This window comes from Delphinus delphis, chromosome 15 (assembly GCF_949987515.2).
Source record: "Delphinus delphis chromosome 15, mDelDel1.2, whole genome shotgun sequence".
Classification (NCBI taxonomy): Eukaryota; Metazoa; Chordata; class Mammalia; order Artiodactyla; family Delphinidae; genus Delphinus; species Delphinus delphis.
The window spans coordinates 48895153-48915541 of NC_082697.1; the positions used below are offsets into that span (position 1 = coordinate 48895153).

The 20389-nt window shown below is 61.4% G+C and overlaps 2 protein-coding genes across 3 annotated transcripts in view; one reads left to right on the forward strand and one right to left on the reverse strand.

Moving 5' to 3' along the window:
- Positions 1 to 73: 73 nt before the first annotated feature.
- MPG (N-methylpurine DNA glycosylase) lies at positions 74 to 13075 on the forward strand. 2 transcript variants are annotated; one of them, XM_060031344.1, is made up of 4 exons: positions 74 to 195; positions 7095 to 7328; positions 10025 to 10229; positions 12631 to 13075. In XM_060031344.1, the coding sequence occupies exons 2-4, from the start codon at positions 7107 to 7109 to the stop codon at positions 13035 to 13037; spliced, it is 834 nt and encodes a 277-aa protein (XP_059887327.1). In that variant the 5' UTR covers positions 74 to 195; positions 7095 to 7106; the 3' UTR covers positions 13038 to 13075. The 2 variants fall into 2 exon arrangements, with proteins under 2 accessions (XP_059887327.1, XP_059887326.1); XM_060031343.1 differs by lacking the exon at positions 74 to 195 and adding an exon at positions 4934 to 5088.
- Positions 13027 to 20389, reverse strand: part of NPRL3 (NPR3 like, GATOR1 complex subunit) — a 33100-nt gene continuing 25737 nt past the window's right edge. Inside the window, exons 9-13 of the mRNA XM_060031342.2 lie at positions 18427 to 18533; positions 17860 to 17989; positions 15319 to 15508; positions 14428 to 14620; positions 13027 to 13882 (exon numbers count right to left, since the gene is read on the reverse strand). Of these exons, the coding sequence (XP_059887325.1) occupies positions 13717 to 13882; positions 14428 to 14620; positions 15319 to 15508; positions 17860 to 17989; positions 18427 to 18533 (786 nt within the window). The 3' untranslated portion in view covers positions 13027 to 13716. The remainder of the gene's footprint in view (positions 13883 to 14427; positions 14621 to 15318; positions 15509 to 17859; positions 17990 to 18426; positions 18534 to 20389) is intronic.

Here is a 20389-nt window from a genome sequence, read left to right on the forward strand (position 1 = left end):
CGGCCGGAGGGGGCGGCCGCGCTGACTCAAGGCTCAGGAATGCGCGCGGCCCGCCCGGCCCGAGTCACCTCCTCCGGGAGGGCGGCGGGGACACCTGCGGCTGGGGGGTCGAAAGCGCCTTGGTCGGGGAGGGAGGACCTGGTGGCCCAGCTGGACCGAACCTGATGGTCAGCGTCAGCCGCTCCCGGACTCCGAGTGAGTCCTGACCTTGTTCTGCTTTGACTTGTGCTTGAGAAGTGGGCGGGGGGCGCTGTGCGGAGGGGGAGGGGGCAGGCGGCCCTGGATCTACCGTAAACCGAACCGCCAGCCTCCTCCGAAGGCCGCGCTGCCCAGTCTCTCACCCTAAGCCGCACGGGAGCCTCACTCGCACACACATGCCCCTGCGTTCATGCACTTAAACACACACGCTCTGTACGCACTCACACTCATGCTCGCCCACGTGTTCCTTTACCCACACCTGTTTACACAGACTCACATACACACACCTCTGCATATACACACTGTAACACCTCCATGCTCACTCTCACCCATTTACACACGTGCACACAACCACTGATGCACACTCAGTCGCACCCGCACCAAAGGCAGGATCAGAGCAGTGACCTCCTCCCGGGGCCCCTGTGCTCCCCACCCGCTGAATCCCTGCTCCCCCAACAGGCACTCCCAGGCCAGGCTGGAACCCCTGGAGCAGAGGCGCAGAGGCGGCAGCACCATTTCCGGCGACCACTCTGTGCTCCTCCCTCTTTCAGGGCTCACCCACCAGCCCTGTGGGCCCATCCCTGCACTCCCTGAATCGAACACAAAATGGCCCATCTGCTGTAGGCTGAGGCCGCTGGTGGGAGTTTTCCAACATTCCTCTCCCTCTCTCCTGACATTGCAGGAGTCGGTGGGGCACAATCACCAGAGAAAGACCCGGGAATGGGGGAGGGGGTGCCAATAGCAGGGCAGGGCTGACCAGGAGCTGTGAGTGGTGGAGGGGCACAGACTTCCACCCCGTAGGGAGCAGAACTGGGACCATGGGTGTCCTAAGGACCCTTCTGCTGGGAACCAGAATACTGAGGCACATGAGGCCCAGCCCCTCCAGCTTTGGAGGGTCCACAAGTGTGTCTTCACAGGCCCTTTGCTGGTCTGGGACCAGGAGGCAGTGGTCCTCTCTGAACAGAGGTGCTGCCACGGTCAGGTCAGCAAGCTATGCCCAGGGTATGACCGCAGACAAAGCCCTGGTCCTTGGCTACACAGAAAGTAGACAGCTTGAGGTGGCAGCCAATTCACAGTTGGCCCAGGAGCCTGGGAAAGGGACAGAATCCTCCAACTGTCTCCTCATCCATCCTCAGGGCAGAGTGGTGCCTGCACACTCCGGGTCATTTACGAACTCAGTATATCAACACAGTTCCTAGGTAGAGGGAGACAATGGAAGCTTTGGAGGGGCTGCAAGAGGACTCCTTCACTGCGGGGTGGGGTGGTGACTACAAGTGCCTTGGGGACACAAGGCAAGAAGAAGGCTGAAGGCTGCCCAGTGCCGATGCTCAGGGCTCTGGCTGCCCACACTGCCACCCCTCCCATGCCAGGCTCTCACCCACAGACAGGACAGTCTCTCCATGCCTGGCATTCTCGACCCCCGCCAGGAATAAGCATGCCGCGTCCACCTGGACGCTCAGCCTGGGCTGGCAGGGCCAGCGGCAGTGGTGTCATCTCTGGAGTCCAGGGCCTGGGCTCACCTCCAAAGCTTGCCGTGGCCAGGCATCCAGTGCCGCCAGGTCTCCTGCAGTGGGTACTGCAGGGTACCCAGGCCCCCTCCATGACCCAGACACTCATTCCCAGCTGCCAGCAGCATAGCCGTAGCTGGCTCACAGCTGAGACAGGTGCGCATCCCGCAGTCCCCCCCCACCTCAACCCCCGCCCCACCTGGAGTCACCTTCAGTGAATGAGAGCTGCCTTGCCCCAAGTAACATCCCCTCCCCAGAGAGGGTGGTCTGTGTGTCCAGTCACAGGTAAGTGGCTTCCCCCTGGTTCATTCGTTCAGGTTACCTCCAAAGGACCCTCTCAGCTCCAGTGGGACCCCAGCAGCCTCTGTTGCAAACCCTTGCCCCTCACAGGTGTGGCTCCCAAGTACACCTTGGCAGGCAAACCCAGGAATCCCCAGGTTCTGAGCCCACCGAGTCTCCTGAGCGAGGACCCGGGTATCAGAAGGACAGTATGAGCAGAGGCCTGGACCCAGTCCACAGGGACACGTGTGTGCACACACATGTGCTCTGTCTCACACCTGGCCCACTGCCCTGTGTTCTGGTGGAGGAGGGCCTGACACGGAAACCCCAGAAATCAGCTGCAATTGCCCAGTATGTGTGCAGGTGACTGGGGATGGGCAAGTATCTGGAGCACCCCCTGACTACACTTCACTCTAGGACCTGAGGGGGTGGCAGTCCTGACCACTGAGAGCAATCCCCACCAGCCACTCTGGAATCAGCTCAGCAGGCCAGCCTGAGCTTTGGGGGGCCTGAATGGGCCCGGGACCAGCCCCTGGCTATTTGGGGAAGAGGCAGAAGTGGGCCAGACCAGCCAGGGCCTGAAGTCACTGTCTATTTGAGGCAGCTGCCCCTCCCCATGTCTTGGGGCCTGGCAAGGGGGGCCCTTAAGTACCTGGCCTCAGGGCCCGGCAGCACTGGCAGCACAGCCCCAGGAAAGGAAGATGCAGCCCACTGCAGTCACTGCTCTGATCCTCTGCCCAAGGAGCCTCCGAGCCCCCAGGACCCGTCAGCTGCAGAGGGCCCCAGAGGCCGCCCTACTGAGATGTCACCCCCAGAAGGTGCTGCCCCTTCATGGTGTTAGCTGTCCCTACATAGAGAGAAGGACAGTGAACAGTGTGCTGGGTAGGAACAGTGCTGGCCTCTGTGGCTGGTGGAGCCGCTGTCCTTTCTCTCAAGGCTCCAGGGTCTGACGGCTCCTCCAGAGGCCATGGCAGGCCTGGCAGGGCACAGAGCAACTCACCCCAGTACTGGCCCCTTTCAAAGCATTGAGGGTGTCCTCACCTTCATCCTCCATGGACATCCTCCAAAGAGCCTCTCCCAGCCCAGAAGCAGGGCACTCTGGGGCTGAGAAGAGAAGGCCCCAGGCCCCTCCTCCCACCGAGACCACCTTCTTACCCCCAGCCTGCCTGCCCTGTAGGCCACAGTGGGAATGCTCAGCCCACCGCTTCCAGCCTGTGGTGGAGCCTCAGACCACAAACCAGGAAGTGGGGGGGTGGGGGGAAGGGGGGGCAGAGGTTGTGCAAGGCCCTGCACTCAGGCTGGAACATCTGGAGAAGGGGTTGCTGGCTCCAGCCCTGCCTCCTCCTCCTGGGCTGTCCTCCAAGCCTCTCTTTCCTCATCTTCAAGTTGGGAAAAAGATGTCCCTTTGGGAATGCGTGGACTCCCCATGATTTCTACAAGGACCATGCACTATTTGTGAAATGAAAATGAATACAAAACTGCACCCACCCTGCCCCTGCCCCCACCAGGGAGAGTGGCCCAACTGTAGCCTCAGTTTCCCTCCCAGAGCAGGGAGAGGGGGAAGGGAGGAGGGAAGGGAGGCTGGGCACACAGGAAGGCAGGAGGGGGAGTCATTGTTCGGGCAGAATGGCTGCAGCGGGTAAGGAGGAAAGAAAGGGGTGGGAGTCACATCCAGGCCCGCCTCACAAGCAGTCATTGACGACACACCGCCCAGCCCCGGAAGGAAGCGGCACAAAGTGCCGCAGACAGCTGGGTGGCTTCCGGCAGGAGCTGAAAGGCTGTTGCCCCTCCCTCCGCAGGAAGTTCTGGTTGGGGCCCTGGGCGGAGCGGGGAGTACAGCTGGGCCTGGGCCTGGGCTGGAGTTGAGCTCCTGGGCTGGTCCAAGGAGGAGGAGGAGGAGTTGGAGACCAGGGTTCCCCCAGCTGGACTTGCCCTGAGACCAGGTGCCACACTCGCTCATCCCAGGGCCCCATTCACGTGGCCCGTCCAGCACCCCCCCCCCCCCACACACACACCATCCTTTGCCCAACTGTTCTCCAAGGCCCCACGGGTACCCCTCACAGGGCCAGGGTGACACAAGTCAGACAGCTCAGGACATGGTCCAGGGCAGGGGCGTTCCCCCTGCTGCCCCAAAGGGCAGTGGCATACCTCACACTGCCCCCAGCCACTGCCCTGCAGGAGGGGTGTTCCTGGGTCCCCACAGCCCTCCTGCTCACCTCAGCCTCTTCAGGAGGCTGGCCATGCTCCAGCAGGCCCACCCCTGGACCTGGGCGGGCTCCTCTCCGCATCCTTCCGTGGTGGGAAAGGTGGGGGCCCCACTGCAGACACAGAATCCCAGGACCCATCCATATTGTGATGGAAGTGGTGGTGCTTCCAGAAAGGCCTGGGTCCACTTCCAGGACAAAGTCTTCCTGGCCCACTCCCCCGCCCTATCTGTCCCCTCCACCCAAATGCTCCGCAGGTATGGAGCAAGTAATGCCCCTCCGCAGTCCCAAGGACCAGGGGCTCCGACACCACCTCCCTCACGCACACTCCACGCGCACCCCACCCAACCGTCTGGGGCACCCCCAAACCACTACACCCCCAGCCGGGGCCCCTCTAGGGCCCAGTCAAGATTCACAGGGACCAAGCCTCTTTCTTGGTGGTCTGACCACCAGCTGGAGGTCACCAGGTGGAGTGAGCGCTGCGGCTGCGGCGGGACCAGGGTGCAAGTGGGGCGGGGGGCATGTCACTGGGAGGGGCGCGGGGCGGAGCGCTTCCCTCCACCCCAGCTGCCTGCTCCCCCTCCTCACACCACAACTGTCGCGGCAGCCCCGGGCCTTTGTCCCGGATGGGAGGTAGGGCGCGGGGCAGGGGCGACAGCGGGGAACTCCGATCGCTAGCCTGGCCCCACCCCCGGGGCGGATCCACGCCTGCGCCCGCCCCCTACCCCCGCCGGGCTTCCGTCCTTCTCCGCGCAGGCGCCGGCTCCAGCCCCGGACCCGGCGGCGCTTCCGGGTGGGCGGTGGGGTGCCTTCCGCGCCGGGCTGGGCTCCGCGCCGGCAGGTACAAGTTTCGAGATCCCTGACGGAACTGCCGGTTGCCCGCGCGCCGCGGGGCTCAGGTGAGTGCGCGCCTAGGTGAGCGTGCTCCTCGCCGGACGCACGGCCGAAGGACTGGCTCGGGGGCAGACCCCCCGGAGTCGCACCGCCACCGCAGTGAGCCCTGAGTGGGAGCCAGTAATGTGCGCACGGGCCGCCCCTAGGCGTCTGCAGTTCCCAGACGAGCGCCTGACGGCGGGGTGGGGCTGGCTCGGCTGCTCCATTTGCCAGAAACAAAGCCGAGGCCCTGCCCGTGGTCGCCAGTGAGGTCTGAGAGGAGCGCCCGCCACCGGTTTCCTGCTTACGTGCTGGGCGCTCAACCTGGCTCAGACGCCCCCTGCCCGAGCCCGCCTGCCGCAGAAATGACCATAGGGTTGCCTCGAGGGGCCACTTCCCCACACTCCTCCCTTCAGTGTCTGTCCCACACGGATAAATGCTCTCCCTTTATTTACTAACCCACTGTTTGCCCAGGTTTTGATGGAGGGCTGGCGGGTCCCTTGGGTGTCCCCATCCAGGCTGCTGTTTTCTGCCCTCCACTGGCTGGGCCCAGCCTGGGAAGTGACCCTTGTCCCCAGGTTTTGCGTTTCTTCCTAACATTGGTGAGCGCTCGCTGTACCCAGACAAGTGCTTACCCGGCTTCTCATTTTATTCTCGGAACCATCTTGTATGACAATGTTGGTTCCCTTTCTGCAGATGAAACAGAGGCACAGACACCTTAGGTCACTTTCTGGGGCAGTGGTCACCCTTGGGTGCAACGGCAGGGTCACCCCACTCTTCAGCCTGAGGCTCTGAGGCAGGTTCAAATCCTAGGTCTGCAGAGGGGGAGACAAGGCCTCTCTGAGCCTCAGTCCCAGGGCATCTGCATGAGCCGACCCCCACTGCCCACGGTGGGTCAGGGCAGAGACCCAGCGCCACCCCAGAGCCTCGCGGCAGGCCGGGGGCCAAACCTGGGTGGAGAACAGGGGCCGCAGCGTCCTGGAGTCAGCCTGTGGTGGGTGTTGGCAAATGCGCCTGGCTGCAGACAGGGTCATATCAACATCCATTCTCAGCAGGCTTGCGGCTCCGGACAACATAGAATGTCAGCACTTACGCTAAAAATAACGGGTCTGTCACATGCCAGGGAGGTATGGGAATCAGCCCCTAAGGAGGGTGTTTCCAGGCCCCAGTGCTCACCTGCTGCTCCTTTCCTTGGAGAGCAGCTGGTCCCCGAACGCCCAAGGGTGTGTGGTCAGATTTCCCAGGCCCTGTGGCAGCAGGTGGGAGGCAGACAGTGTGCCGGTCTCGGCAGATCCTCCTCATTCCTCACACCTTACTTTTGCCTCACTTAGCCTTATTCTGACATCCTGGGTCATGAGACAGAGGACAGCTGGGGACTCATTGGGGGTCATACCCTGAGCGCTTGGGATGGGGCCAAGTAGACAGTCTGCCTGGTGCTCACCCATGTGCGTGTGTCAGGCCTTCTGGGCCATTCTAGGAGGGGTCTGGCACAGTGGGAGCCCTGCCAGCATTGGGGAGGGGTGTGGATGACACAGTGACCCACAATCCGTTCCTCGGCCAGGCCCCACTGAGGTCACAGCTGTTTTAAAATTCCTGGTTAGGGGCAGGTGCAAAGGGAAGGGTTCCAGAAAGAAGCTCAGAAGTTCATTTGGAGACCACGTGATGAGTGGCAATCAGAGGGCAGCAGCCCTCCTGTCCCAGGCTTGGGTGCCACTGTCCCCTCCCCAGGCCCTGCAGCCCTTTGCCACTCCTGCTTGTGGATGGCACGTGCAGCAGAGTGGCTACCAGTCACTGCTGCCACCAGCCTGCCTTCACGTGCCGTCATTTCCCAAGTCTTCCTGGGTCCCAGCGCAGGGCTGAGCATGCCAGGTATGGCTCAAGTATGGCATTCTGTTTGCACAGGCTGGTTGCCCTCTTTTTGCATATGAGGAGACAGGCAGGCAGTTGAATGAGTCCTTGAGCTCCCGACTTCACTGCACAACCATCTGTCCTCTCCTCTTCAGACCCTTTATCTTGTCCTTTCCCGTTTCAGCTTTCCTGAAGAATGGGGCAAAAAAAGCAGCGACTGTTGGAGGCCAAGCGGCATCAGAGCCCGCCAGATGGGACCCGGACATCTTCCCCCAAGGAGCCCCGCTTGGAGCCACCCACGACCCTCGGCCCCCAGCGCAGCATCTATTTCTCAAGCCTAAAGGGCCGCCCTGGTCGCCTGGGATCAGAGTTTTTCGACCAGCCTGCCGTCTCCCTGGCACGGGCATTTCTGGGACAGGTAATGGAAATGTAGCGGCGTGGCCTCTGCTGAAGGATCATCACCGTGCAGCGTCTGTGGGCCCCAGCCCTCTCCCCGCTGGGCTCACATCCCTGACTTGGCCCTGTGTGGGCCAAGTGTGCAGTCACTTGGGCACTTGGGCCCTGCGTGGCCGCGTGCAGTCAGCCGCTTTGCCCACATTTGCTCCTGGGTAGCTTCACCTCAGTCATCTGGGGCAGCCTCTGGGTCCAGGGTCAGCTGGGAAGAATGCCGAGGTTTTTAGGGGTGCCTGCCTGCTCTGGGCAGTGAGGACGGGGCAGCTACAACATTAGACTTCCCCTGGGGCTGTGGGAGCATTACCCCTGGTCCACCTGGGATTGCCCTCAGGGCAGGTTTCTTACAAGGACCACGGTCAATGCTGGCCCCCCTGTCTGTGAGGGGCTGCTTTTGCCTGCCCCGTCCCCTGACACAGTCAGTGCCCCTGCTGGAGCTTGTCTATAGCAGCTTTAGACACATGGCAGCTGAGGCCATGGCCTATGGGCTGCCCAGCATCGGGATTGTCTTGATGAAGGACAGCCTCCTTCTCCCCACAGTGGCTCACAGTGCCGAAGCTGGCTTCCCAGCAGCCCCTGCAGCTCCAAGTTCTGGGGTGGGAAGCAGGACTGCCCAGGGCCCTTGGGGGTGGAGCCCGTCACCATGTTGTGTGTACATGGCATGTGGCGCAGCAGCAGAGTTTTGGCCACATCCATCTGGAGTACCATCTGGCTAGGCCTGGCTTTCTGGTCCTCCTGGAGGTTCCATGGCTACCCTGTGTCCTTTAGTGAGCCTACTTTTAGGTTAAAATGGCCAAGGAGAGTCAGCTTCTGTGGCTAATAGAAAATTGGTGCCAGGAACAGATCCTAAAATGTGAGCTAGTGGAGTGTGACCTAAAGTGTGACCTCATTGAGAAGCGACCAGAGTCTGTTACATGAGGATGCTTTCAGCTGCAAGGGCCAGAAGGTCCTTGTAAAAGCACCTTAAGTCAGGAGAGGTTATGATCTCATGTGCAAAGGCACATGGGGCAGGTGGGTCCAGCATCAGGTAGAGGGCCCAAGGGCCTCAGTGTGTCACAGTCTCCCCCTAGGCTCCCCTAGGCTCGCATCACGCCTGTTTGAGCCTGAGGGTAGACAGGGCGATGTCCAGCAGAGAAGGGCGGGTCTCACCCTGTATGTGCCTTTGGTTAGGGTGGAGAGCCTTTTTCATTACCCCTCAGTGGACGTCCTCACAGACCTCTTGACCAGCCTTGGTCATGCACTCATCCTTAAGCAGGTCACTGCAAGGAGCAATGAGTTGCCATGACAACCCAGACCACTCTTGTGTCACCCTCTCAGCTGAGAAGGGTCTTGCCTCTCTCGGGACCCTCCACCAGCAAGGAGGAGATGTGTATAATTGGGGTGAGGGGCAACCACCATCTGCTATCTGGAAATGATATCAGTGAAATTCAGGACAGGAAAGAAGACAGTGAGGAAAGGGCTGTGGGGGGCTCCTCCCCAGGCCCCATGGAGGTGTCAGGCTGACAGGGAATGCTCCCTCTCGTCTCCTGGGAAGATGGGAGGGAGGCCCCATCTGAGGTGCTCTGACCAAGCCCACCTGTGCACACATATAGGGATTTGTGGGCTTTGTCTCCAGGAAGGCCTCCTCTAACCCTTACCCCGAGTCCAGCCTCCAGCACACCCCTCCCTGCCCCCACAACACTGACCCTGGCCGCAGACACATTGAGCTCCGTGGGCTAAGGCATGGTGGCCTGGCCGTCCAACTTGCCTGAGGCTCTGGCCTAAGGACAAGGCAGGTGCTAGGGACAGCCCTGGTGAGGTGGCTGGCCCCTGAAACTCCACTGTGAACCCTGGTTGAGTCAGACCTGGGGCTCCGGACACTGGGCATGACTGCTGGCCATTCCTGGGGCCGTACCATGGTGATGCGTGGCGAAGGGCAGAGGGGCTCCAGGCGGGGGAGGACTAAGCTCCCGGGGTACTCAGTGCTCCGCAGGCCCTGCCTGGCTCTCCTGTGGCCTACTCTGTTCTCCTAGGTGCTCTGCTGGCCTGAGAGCACCCACCCCTCTGGGGACAGCCCCTGACAACTGCCCCCTGCCCTGTCCTCGGCTGGGCCCTCTGTCCCCTCCTGTACCCACCCTGCCCAGGGTGCTGTCTGAGGCAACCATCGCCAGGCTTGCCTTCCTGGCCTGCTGCCTGCGCTGACCCACTCCTTGTGGAGCTCGTTACCCCCAGGGCTGTGGGCCAGGCATGGGGCACTGCTGGGCAGCTGGTCCTGCTGCTTTCAGAGTTGGCTGGGTGGGGGCTGAGTGTGACGGTCCTTTGCAGTTAGTCCAGGGGGAGGGGGCTCCACAGGCTCTGGAATCCCAGGCAGGGCCCTGTGCCCTTCACACTGCTCGGCCCCAGGCTAAGCTTTAAGTCCAAGGGGACCCTGCTGAGAGGAAGTGTGAGAATTCACTAGTGCTGGTGCCCAGCCCAGCCCTGGTCGGCCTGAGATGGCTGCACCCTGTGGACAGGACACTTGGTGAGCAGGGCCTGCGGTCCAGTGGTCCAGCAGGATGGAGGGGATGGTGGGGAAGAGCCAGCTGTACCTGGGTTCCTGCACCTGTACACCCTGAGCTGGGGAGATGAGTCCAGGCTGTGGACTGTCAGGGTGGAACGAAGCCGGCTCCTTCCTATGCTGAGCAGGTCTTGGTCCGACGGCTGGATGATGGCACAGAGCTCCGTGGCCGCGTCGTGGAGACTGAGGCATACTTGGGGCCAGAGGATGAAGCTGCCCATTCGAGGGGCGGCCGGCAGACCCCCCGCAACCGCGGCATGTTCATGAAGCCAGGGACGCTGTATGTGTACCTCATCTATGGCATTTACTTCTGCATGAATGTCTCCAGCCAAGGTGAGCGGTGCTGGGGCTTGGGGAAGCAGGAGGCCTGGGCAGAGCCGCCTCAGCTGGCAGACCCCGGGAGGACCGGGTTGGCTAGGTGATTGAGCAGGGGGTTCCCTTGCTAGGCTAGGCGAGGGTTTCAGGAACTTTGGCTGCACGGATGGTGGTTAGAGGTGCCAGGGGCCCCACAGAATAGAGGTCATGGGTTGACTTGAACACAGAGCCCATGGGTTCACGAGCCCACCGCTGGCCCCAGAGCTCAGTGCTGGTGTCACTGCCGGCCCAGAGAGGACTCGGGAGGGGCTGATGTGGGGAAACAAGAGTGAGATCGATTTGGGGTGAGCTGGGCTCAGGCAGGAGCCTCGCCAGGCGGCCAGTTATGGGGTCTGGGCCAGTTCTCAACTGGGGATGATACTGCCACCCTGGGGAACATTAGGCAACGTCTGGAGACATTTTTGGTCATCACATCTGTGGGGATGCTCCTGGCCTCTAGTGGGTGGAGGCCAGGGAGGATGCTCAGCAGTTCACAATGCACAGGATGGCCAACTCCACAGAATCATGGCCCCAAAGGTCAGTGGTGCCGGTGGGAGGGATGCTGGTCTAAAGCTCCCGGGAGGGTCCACGCACCTTGGGGGACCCACTGGGTCTTTCGTGGGTAGGCAGCTGTGTTTTCTGAGTGCTCTGTGCTGGGAAGGAAGTGCCCAGCACCGTCTTGCCAGAGCCGCTGCTGACCAGCAGCGGCGGGGGGGGTGGGGGTGGGGGGGTGGTCTGCCCAGCCCACTCTGGCTAGCCGGTCCTAGCGTCCATCTGCCAAGCCTCCCGTTGCCGACGCAAGTGAATGAAGGCTCGAGGACAATAAGGGGCTGCCGGTCACACACGTGGAAGGATTCCATTAACGTGTGAGTTGTGATTGCCCAGAATAGACAGCTGGGGATGCCTGATGCCAGAGCCACAGGGCCAGAGGACACAGGGAATCCACGACTGGCCCTGTGCCCAGCAGAAGGCAGGTGCTGTGTGAAACTGAGTGACAGGGACTGCCCCTGAGGGCCCTGTTATCAGGCGCAGAGCTTATTCCGGTAGCTGAGCTTTTCTTTGGCGTTAGAACCAACCCCTCACGTGAGAGGAGACTGCACTTGGACAAGGGGCTGCAGTCAGTGAGGAAAGGGAGGAGCCCAAGTTTCTGCGGGTACAGTGGACAGAGCAGATGTGGGAGGTGGTGTGTTACTTTCTCGTTACGTGACCAGGATGCCCCAGGAATGTCGAGGTTAGGGGAGTTGAAAACCACATGGGTACAGACAGGGCCAAGGGTCATCCAGGTGGAGTGAGGGAGAGGGGCAGCTGAGACAGTCCTTGCCTGTGGGGTGGAGGCCGTGCAGAGACCGGGACTTGGGGCTGCGCGGTTGGTGCAGGCAGACGGGGTTGGCGGGGGGTGATGGGGAGGCCTGGTGCGATGAGGTAGGGGTGTTCTGTTCGTCAGGAGTCTGGACTCAGGTGCATCCCAGGAGAGGAGGGGTCAGCTACTCCTCCAGACCTGTCTGCAGGTGGTACCCACTATGTTCAGGATGGAACCAGAGAGAGCTTTGAGGCCAGTGAGGGGAGCTACCCAGGAATCACAGAGGGACTAAAACTCAAGGCTTTAGGTGCCCTTGGGCACATCCTGAAGTGCTTTGAAAGCTGGCTGGTTAAGGGACATCTGGTCGAACACACCCCCACACTTGCTGGCTGTGCAGGAGGCCAGCTCCTGGGTGCTGATGGGAAGGCCTATGCGGCTGAGGCCTGAGAGAGGGACTGGCCTGGCCACGCCTCAGGCTGAGCCCCTCAGACTCCCAGCTAGTGAGTGGGCTGAGAGTCAGGGGAGCAGGTGTCCCAGGACAGTGGCCTTGCTGGAGGGTCAGGGCGCCTCTGTCCAGGGCGCAGGGAGTAATCACTGTCCCCAGCCAGGAATCCAAGGGGGTCTGGACAGAGATGTCTTCTCGAGGGAATCCCTGGGCCTGGGTGTCTGCTTGCCGTCCCACAAGTGGCCTGAACTGGTTGGGGAGGGGACCCCACGGAGGTGGGGGGCTATTCCTGCTCTGTCAGTTTCCGCACTGGATCCTAGGGTGGGGCTCACCTGCGTCCTGTGCACACTGGTGGCTGCTCCAAGCCAGGCTTCCAGCTTCCCCAACAGCCAGTGCGGGGGGTGGTTGGGGGACCCTGGGGTTTTCTTTGCTGACCTCACAGAGGGGGCTAGGGAGCTCCATGCCTCCCCAGCTGGTGCCCATAGGAAGCACAGGTGCCTTGGGGGTACAGGTGTGCGGGAGGGGGAGGTAGGCAGAGGGTCTGGATGGTGAGTGAGCACAGGTGTCACCCCCAAAGCTTTGGTCGGGCCTTGGGTAGTGGGGCGACAACCTGGGAGGCTTCATCTCTTCCACAGGGGATGGGGCATGTGTCCTGCTCCGAGCGCTGGAGCCCCTGGGGGGCCTGGAGGCCATGCGGCAGCTTCGCCACACCCTCCGCAAAGGTGTTGCTGGACGAGCCCTCAAAGACCTTGAGCTCTGCAACGGTCCCTCCAAGCTGTGCCAGGCCCTGGCCATCGACAAGAGCTTCGACCAGCGGGACCTGGCCACAGACGAGGCTGTGTGGCTGGAGCGGGGCCCCCTGGGGCCCAGTGAGCCAGCTGTGGTGGCAGCAGCCCGAGTGGGCGTCGGCTCTGCAGGAGAGTGGGCCCTGAAGCCCCTGCGCTTCTATGTGCAGGGCAGCCCCTGGGTCAGTGTGGTAGACAGAGCGGCCAAGCGGAACACACAGGCCAGAGCAAAGGCCAGCCGGGATGAGGATTTTTAATTGTTTAAAAATGAAATAAATGCTGTGTTTATAGAAAACAGTGTCATTTGTGTCTCGGCCGGAGCCCCTGTCTGTGGCCAGCTCGCCTCTTTGGGAGGACCCGGGGCCAGCAGGTGCACTTCCTCCTCAGGCCTGAGGCAGCCGTGTGTGGGGAGCAGCGGTGCAGTCACTCCTCCCCACCCCACCCCACCCCCGCCCCGGCCAAGGGGAAGCTAAGACAGCTGCGGGACACCGTTAGCCCAGGTCCTCGTGCCTCAGGTGGCACGGGGGCGACCGCTTGGCCATGGCCTCCTGGTGGCTAACACAGGACTGTGGGGGGCGGGGAGGGGCCGGGCCAGGCACCGGCAAGCTGGAGGGAAGGGTGCCTGCAGGCGGCCAGTGCTGGCCATACAGGCCAGGCCAGGCCCTCGGACCTGAAGCTCTGGACAGCCCAGGCCCGGGGAACACGGGAGGGGGAGCGAGGCTCTGAGAGAAATACGAGCCAAGTTGGTGTGGGCAGCATGCAAGCCTCACTCCGAGGCAAGAGTCCTGGACGCTCTCCCAGCTCGAGCCTCACCTTCTCAGCTCAGAGCCCCTGAGGCTGTTTCCAGGACTGGAGGCGGGTGAGGATGTGGAGAGCAGGGGCCCCATGGGGAGGGAAGGAGCCTGGGGTTGGGGAGGCTCCCTCTGGTGCCCCAGCTCAGGTGAGCAGGGCCTGGAAGACAGTGATGACCGGATCCTCGTGGGTGGTCACCACCAGGACACTGCGGAACTTGTCCACCAGCGCGAGCAGCTGGGAGCGCCGCGTGTTCTCGTTGTACATGATCTCCTCCAGGTGGTGGCGGCCGCGGAAGTAGTGCAGGAGCCTGGGGGGTGGAGGGTGGGTATGAGCACAACTACGGAGCTGGCGGGAGGAGGGGGTCCTCAGACAGGCCCCTGCTCCAAGCAGTGCCCTGGATCCGCTGCCCACCGTGGCCCCTGAAATGTCACCCTGCCTCAGTGCCCTGACGGAGGTGAGGGCAGTGCAGGGTCAGCTGGCAGCGTCTCTGCTTCATGCTGCTGTGGCTCTTAGGGCACCTCGGCTGCGGGCTCCGTCCCTGACAACCCGACGCTCCCAGAACACCATACAGCCAGTGCACCCAACTCAGGGTTGGGTGTGACAAGTCTGTGTCACCTATGGCGTGGACACCAAGGGCCCCACCCGATCCCCATGAGGACAAGAACTTGCTGCTGCTTCCCAAGACGTGACAAGAAACACCCAGGAAGTACAGAAGAGACCCCAACATGCAGGTGCCAGGTAGCGACGGCTGTGTACTGGAGATGCCACCTCAACCAGTGAGGGCTGTTTGCCATCGGGATTTAAGCTGAGATCCACTTTCTGTCCTGTCCCTAGATGTGGCCCCTGCTCTACCTGGCAAACATGCGGAGGTCCTCAGGGTTCTGTGCCGCGGGCACGCTGAGGATGGCTGCCCGTTCATGCTCGGACAGGCTGGCCAGCAGGTTCTCCGTCATCCTCCTGTTGAGTGGCGAGTCCCCACTGGGGAGCAGCTCTGCACTGGAGTTGTCCATGCTGGGGCTGGTGAGGGTCATGTCATCACTGCTGGCTGAGGACGGGCATAGTCAGGGAGCGGCTGCCCCCAACCCCACGAGTCACCTGCGCCCACCTGGGAAATAACTGCTGTGCCCTTGGGGAGCAGCCCCTCACCCCAAGGCCAGCCTGGTCATCCAACCCGTCCCACCCACTCAGAAGACAGGAGCCCTGAGCAGGCAGGTCCAGCACTGAGCCTGATGTCCAAGGCCCCATCTTAGCCTGGGGAGGTGCCTCCCCCTAAGCCTTCCAGCCCCTCGTCTTCCCCAAGCCAGGGACCTGGGGCTCGGGGCTGCTGCCTTAGGGGGCACACCGTGGCCGAAACACCTCCTTCGAAAAGGGACTATGACAGTCACTGTCTCCTCAGGCCCTGAGCATGGAGGTTTCAACGGTCCTCCCAGGGACGGGGTGTGGTCTGCTCTGACCCCAGGCTGGGCCAGGCTGCTCCTGACTCAGCAAGGTAGAGCCTCGTCCTCAGGGAGGCGGGGGAGGGGACCTCCCCGAGGGAGAGCTGCCCAGCTGGGCGAAGTGGCGTCCTCGCGGACACAGCTGCCCACGGACACTGTGTGTGCACGTTTTCGAGTGCAGCCCTGTGAAGGTGCTGTGGTCATTCCCTGAGGCGCCCAAACTGGGCCTCCTGGCCGCCTGCCTCTTCCAAGGGCGCCCAAGGTGCTCACCCCCCACCAGACAGATGCCCTGGGCAGGGGGTCCTACTTGGGGAGCCAAAGCTGAGGGCGTTGGGCGTGCTGAGGCTGCGGCCGCCAACCCTGGTGGTGAGGGGCACGTCATCCTCCCGGGGGCGGGGCTCGTCCTCACTGGGCGAGGCCATCAGGCAAACGTAGGTGTGCAGCTGGACCAGGAGCCTGCGCTGCAGCATCCACACCACCATCTGGATGAGCTGTGTCTGCAGGACGGGCAAGCCTGAGACATGACCCCCAGGTCACCCCGGAGGTCAGGGTGAGGCCCCACACCTCAAGAGAGGGAGCGCCCAGCCGCCAGCCGCTCTGCAACCCCAACTCCCGTCCAGAGGAGGCAGCGGGGCCACACCTGCCCTTGCTCCATCACACGCCCGGGCTGCCCACGGCTGTCCTTTCTTGCCCAGAGCTGAGGAGCAGGACCTGTGACGCGGAGGACCTGCTCTGCCTCCTCTTCCCCAGCCCACTGGCCTCTGTGGGGACCCTGGACACTGTTGAGAAAGAGGCTGCTGGCAGCTGCCCTGACAGCAAAAAAGTCCTCCCCTTGGGTCAACCTGAAAGCCTGCCCAGGGACCGGGAAGCCTGTGCAGGTGGTGCTCCAGCAGCCGTTGAGTGGGGGTGTGTGTGCACATGGCGTCCACATCCTCAGACCCACACACCCACCTGCTCATCCCTGGAGGTCCCTTGCTGGGAGGGGCTGGCTGACCGGGCGTGGAAATTGGGGCATATGTGACCCAGTCACACCAAAGAAAATTGAAAAGGATTGTAAAATAATTAAATTATGAGGGACTTCCCTGGTGGTCCAGTGGTTAAGACTCCTTGCTCCCGGACTTCCCTGGTGGTGCAGTGGTTGGGGGTCCGCCTGCCGATGCGGGGGATGTGGGTTCGTGCCCCGGTCCGGGAGGATCCCACGTGCCGTGGAGCGGCTGTGCCCGTGGGCCATGGCCGCTGAGCCTGCGCGTCCGGAGCCTGTTGCTCCACGACGGGACAGGCCACAGCAGTGAGAGGCCCGCATACCGCAAAAAAAAAAAAAAAAAAAGACTCCTTGCTCCCAATGCAGGGGGCCCGGGTTCGATCCCTGGTTGGGGAACTAAGATCCTACATACCACAACTAAGCCTGCGTGCCGCAACAAAGACCCAGCGCAGCCAAAATAAATAAATAAATCAATTTAAATAAATAAAAATTATATTAAGAGACTTCATCAGCACTTGAGCACATTCTGAATGGGCCTGAAGTAGTAGGTATGGAAGGCAGGTGGCCTCACTCTGGGACTGAGCAGAACCAGAACTGGCTCCATCCGGGCCCCTCGGGCTTGGCCTAGAAAAGCCACCCGCCATCCGGACCATTGGGAAGTTTCCGCTGGGGAGGGGAGAGGGTGAACATGCAAAGTGTGTCTTTTATTCAGCTGGCACAACCTGGCACAGTTCCTGGAAACCAAAGGTGCCATGAAAGACAGCATTCAGAATAGTCACGCTTGGCATCTAAATGAGCGGACCAACAGGGTCTCCTCCTCATTCACAACTTGAGGAGGAAAAGGGTTTCCTTTTAAGCTTTTTTTTGGCGGTACGCGGGCCTCTCACTGTTGTGGCCTCTCCCGTTGCGGAGCACAGGCTCCGGACGCGCAGGCTCAGCGGCCATGACTCACGGGCCCAGCCGCTCCGCGGCATGTGGGATCTTCCCAGACCGGGGCATGAACCCGTGTCCCCTGCATCGGCAGGTGGACTCTCAACCACTGCGCCACCAGGGAAGCCCCCTTTTAAGCTTTTAAGGACTGGTTTTGCCTAACAGACCTGGCACTTATTAAAGCAAATACTTTACTTTTGAAGACAAAGCCTTGAGAACACCCAGACCCATATCTGACACCTGTCCCACCTGGCCCTGCCCAGAGCCCCAAAGCCCCAGGTTTGCAGTGGAGGGGAGGAGGCAAAGCCTCTCGGATCCAGGCTACACTCAACCCTGCCACAAACGCAGAACTCACCAGTTTGCTCCACACGTCTCACCCCTCCCTGGGGGCCAGCCCACCACACCCAGCACCCTGCCTGCCTCTCGCCCTGACCAAGACCCAGGACCCCTTGGATGAGGAGATTCTGGGGATCAGTGAGCCCAGGACTTATACCCACAGACCCTGTGGCCACCTGGACCGTGGCAGGCAGGGGAGGGAGTAGGAGTGTAGGGACCAGACTCAGTGAAAACAAAATCCCCTCTGCGTCCCCCAACTATGGGATCCCCAGGCCCAGAAGGGGGCACCAAGTGGCTCTGTCCTCCCAGGAGAGGTCACCGATCTCCTGCCAGTTGGGCCTCTTACCTGCGTTCTAACCCTAAGAAGTGCCCACCAGGGGCAGGGGGGGCTCCATGGGGGGAGGGACTTGCAATGCTCAAGTGTCTGCAGGCGGCCTAGCCAGGGACATGGCTTCTGGTCACCCTGGCAGGGCAGGTACCACATACACAGCAAGCACCTCCCCCCAAACCAAGGCTAAAAGCACGGCAGCACCGAGAGCCTGGGATCAGGGACTGACCCAGGTGGGTGGTTCCTGGGCTCCCTGAGCTCCTGAGACTCACCTCCTGCACAGCGGGGGCCAGGGGGTTCCTAAATTCTGACAAGGAGACCGGCAAGGAGAACTTAGCGAGGACAGACGGCAGGTCGTGAGATGGAAACTGGCGTGAGAACTGCTCAGCCAGCGGAGAGTACCTGGGGACGGGGGTGAGGGTCCGTGAGCTCAGCAGACCTCCCCACCATTCAGGCGTCTGCACCCTCGCCATGAGCCTGTGGTGGGCAGGAGGGGGCGCAGCCTGGTGGGTGGGCCAGGATGGGTGCAATGAGGACAGAACCCAGATGCTTTCCCCACACCACAGCCCCTATGAGCCCCTTAGTCAAGGCCAAGGCTCCTGACCTCCCACCAGGTGCCCCGTGCAGCACCCACTGGCTGGCAGGCACGGGCAGGCGCAGACCCTTCCTGGAGGCCGTAGGTGCTGGAAGAGCACAGGCTAGGGGTGCCATGCAGGGCTAGACCAGGCCAGAACTGGAACGTGGGCCCAGCTGCCCTGGGGAGCACCGCCTGGCCGGCCCTGCCAGCCACTCCCCTGCCCACTCGGGGGCCCTGGGCTCTGGCAGCCAGGGGGACTCACAGACACACACTGGCGTTGGGAGAAAGCATGTAGACGTTGTTCTCACACAGCGGGTAGATGATGATGGCCTTGCCCCAGTACACCAGGTGCGCCGCAAGCTGGAAAACCTGCGGGCAGAGGGCCGGGAGGACAATGCTGGGGAGGCCAACCCACGCAGCCCCCTGGCTCATGGCCACAAGCCTCTCCGTCACTGGTCCCTGAGCCGTCCTGGCTGGCACCAGCACAGGGACGCTGGGGCACCCGAGATGAGGCCAGTCCAGCTGATCAAGGGGCTTGGCTGCACATCCCAGCAGAGGCCAGCCCACAGCCCAGCCGGCGCCCAGCACGGAGACGGGGCTCCACGTGACAGTGGATATGGGTCACTGCACCTGCCCCCTCCACACACTCATCCCTGGAGAACATCCCACTGTCCTGCTGCCCTGACTCTCAAGACACACACACCATGAAGACAGGACAGGGAGCCAGGGTGAGACCACGGCAACGGGCACCGCTCATCCTGCAGCACCACGGCCAAGCGCCTCTGAGGGTGCATGCACACCTGTGACAGTGCCGGGGACACCTCTACCTCGTCTCGGCAAACAGGGCCTCCAGTGCCACAGCCAAATCAAACACAGAAGAAATTTCAGTTCCATCGCTGACCCTCTTCTTTCTCAGCCCAAGTCCCAGTGCTGATGGCTCTAAAGGACACAGGCCCCCTTCCTTCCATCTCTGCCACCACCCTCGCCCAATGGGCTCCACCTCCCACCTCTCTGCAGCCAGAGCGCCCTCTGCAGGCCACAAGTCTGAAATCAGGATCACCCGGCTGGAGTCAAGCTGTCAGCAGGGAGACTGTTCTTTGCTTCCAAGTTGCTGTGACCACACGTCTCATCTCTGCCTCATGGTCACATCCCCGCCTCCCTCTCAGAAGGGCCCACCCAGATCATCCAGGATCATCACCCTGTCTCAAGGGCGTTATTCCCATCTGCAAAGTCCCACATAAGGAAGGTCACACTCACAGGTCCCAGGGATTAGGTCTACGGGGCCACTGTTCACCCAATCACAAGTAATGTGTGATCCTAATTTTGTTATTCAGAGATTATGTGTTAATATGTATATAAAAAGCTTAGAGGAATCTAGGTTACTACTAGGATATGGGATTATGGGGACTTTCTCTTCTTCTGTTTATAATTTGTACGATATTTGAATTTTTATAAGAATATATTAATTTCATCATGACAAAAAACCCTCAAAATACTTGCAGAGCTTTTTTGCCTAGGATGGAACATGAGTGATTTTAAATCATCTGGTGACATTCACACCTGTGCTTGAGGTTCCAGCTGGGCTCGCTGGCCTCCCTCCCCACGGGGGCCTCCGCTAGGTGGTCTGCTGCAGGAAGCAGCAGTCCCAGAGGCTGGTAAGGTCAACCACCAGGGCTGGGCCCCAGGGGGCGTCTGCACGACCACACCAGTGGCAAACCCTGATTTGCACCAGGTTCAGCGGGAAGGGGCATGGAAGGAAACAGCAAGGGGACCCCATGGCAAGGCCGGGGAGAGGCGAAGGGGACATCATCAGAGCTTTGTCTGTGTCTGGGGGAACTGTGAGGCACAGTGTCCAAACAGGCTCCGCGTTGGGCAGCCTCAGGGGACAGTGAGGGTCACCCCCTCAGAGCTGCACACCCACAGGCATCTGCTGATCAGCCAGTACTGGTCAGAACACAAACTCCGCAGTACACACACAACAGCTAGCGCGTTAAATGTTCTGTGTCTCGTGGGTGCTAGGAAGGCAGTCCAGGAGCCCATGTGAAACACGAAGGCAGCGTCCGATAAACACTTTCAGATGGGGTGGACAAAGGTCATGGGGCAGAGATGGGGGAAGGGCTTATTTGGGACGAAAGAATCCAGAAAGGCTGCTTTGGGGAACATGGCCCGAGAGTCAGGCCTGGTAGACAAGCTCCCCTAACGTGCTAAGGAGCAAAGGCCAAGGG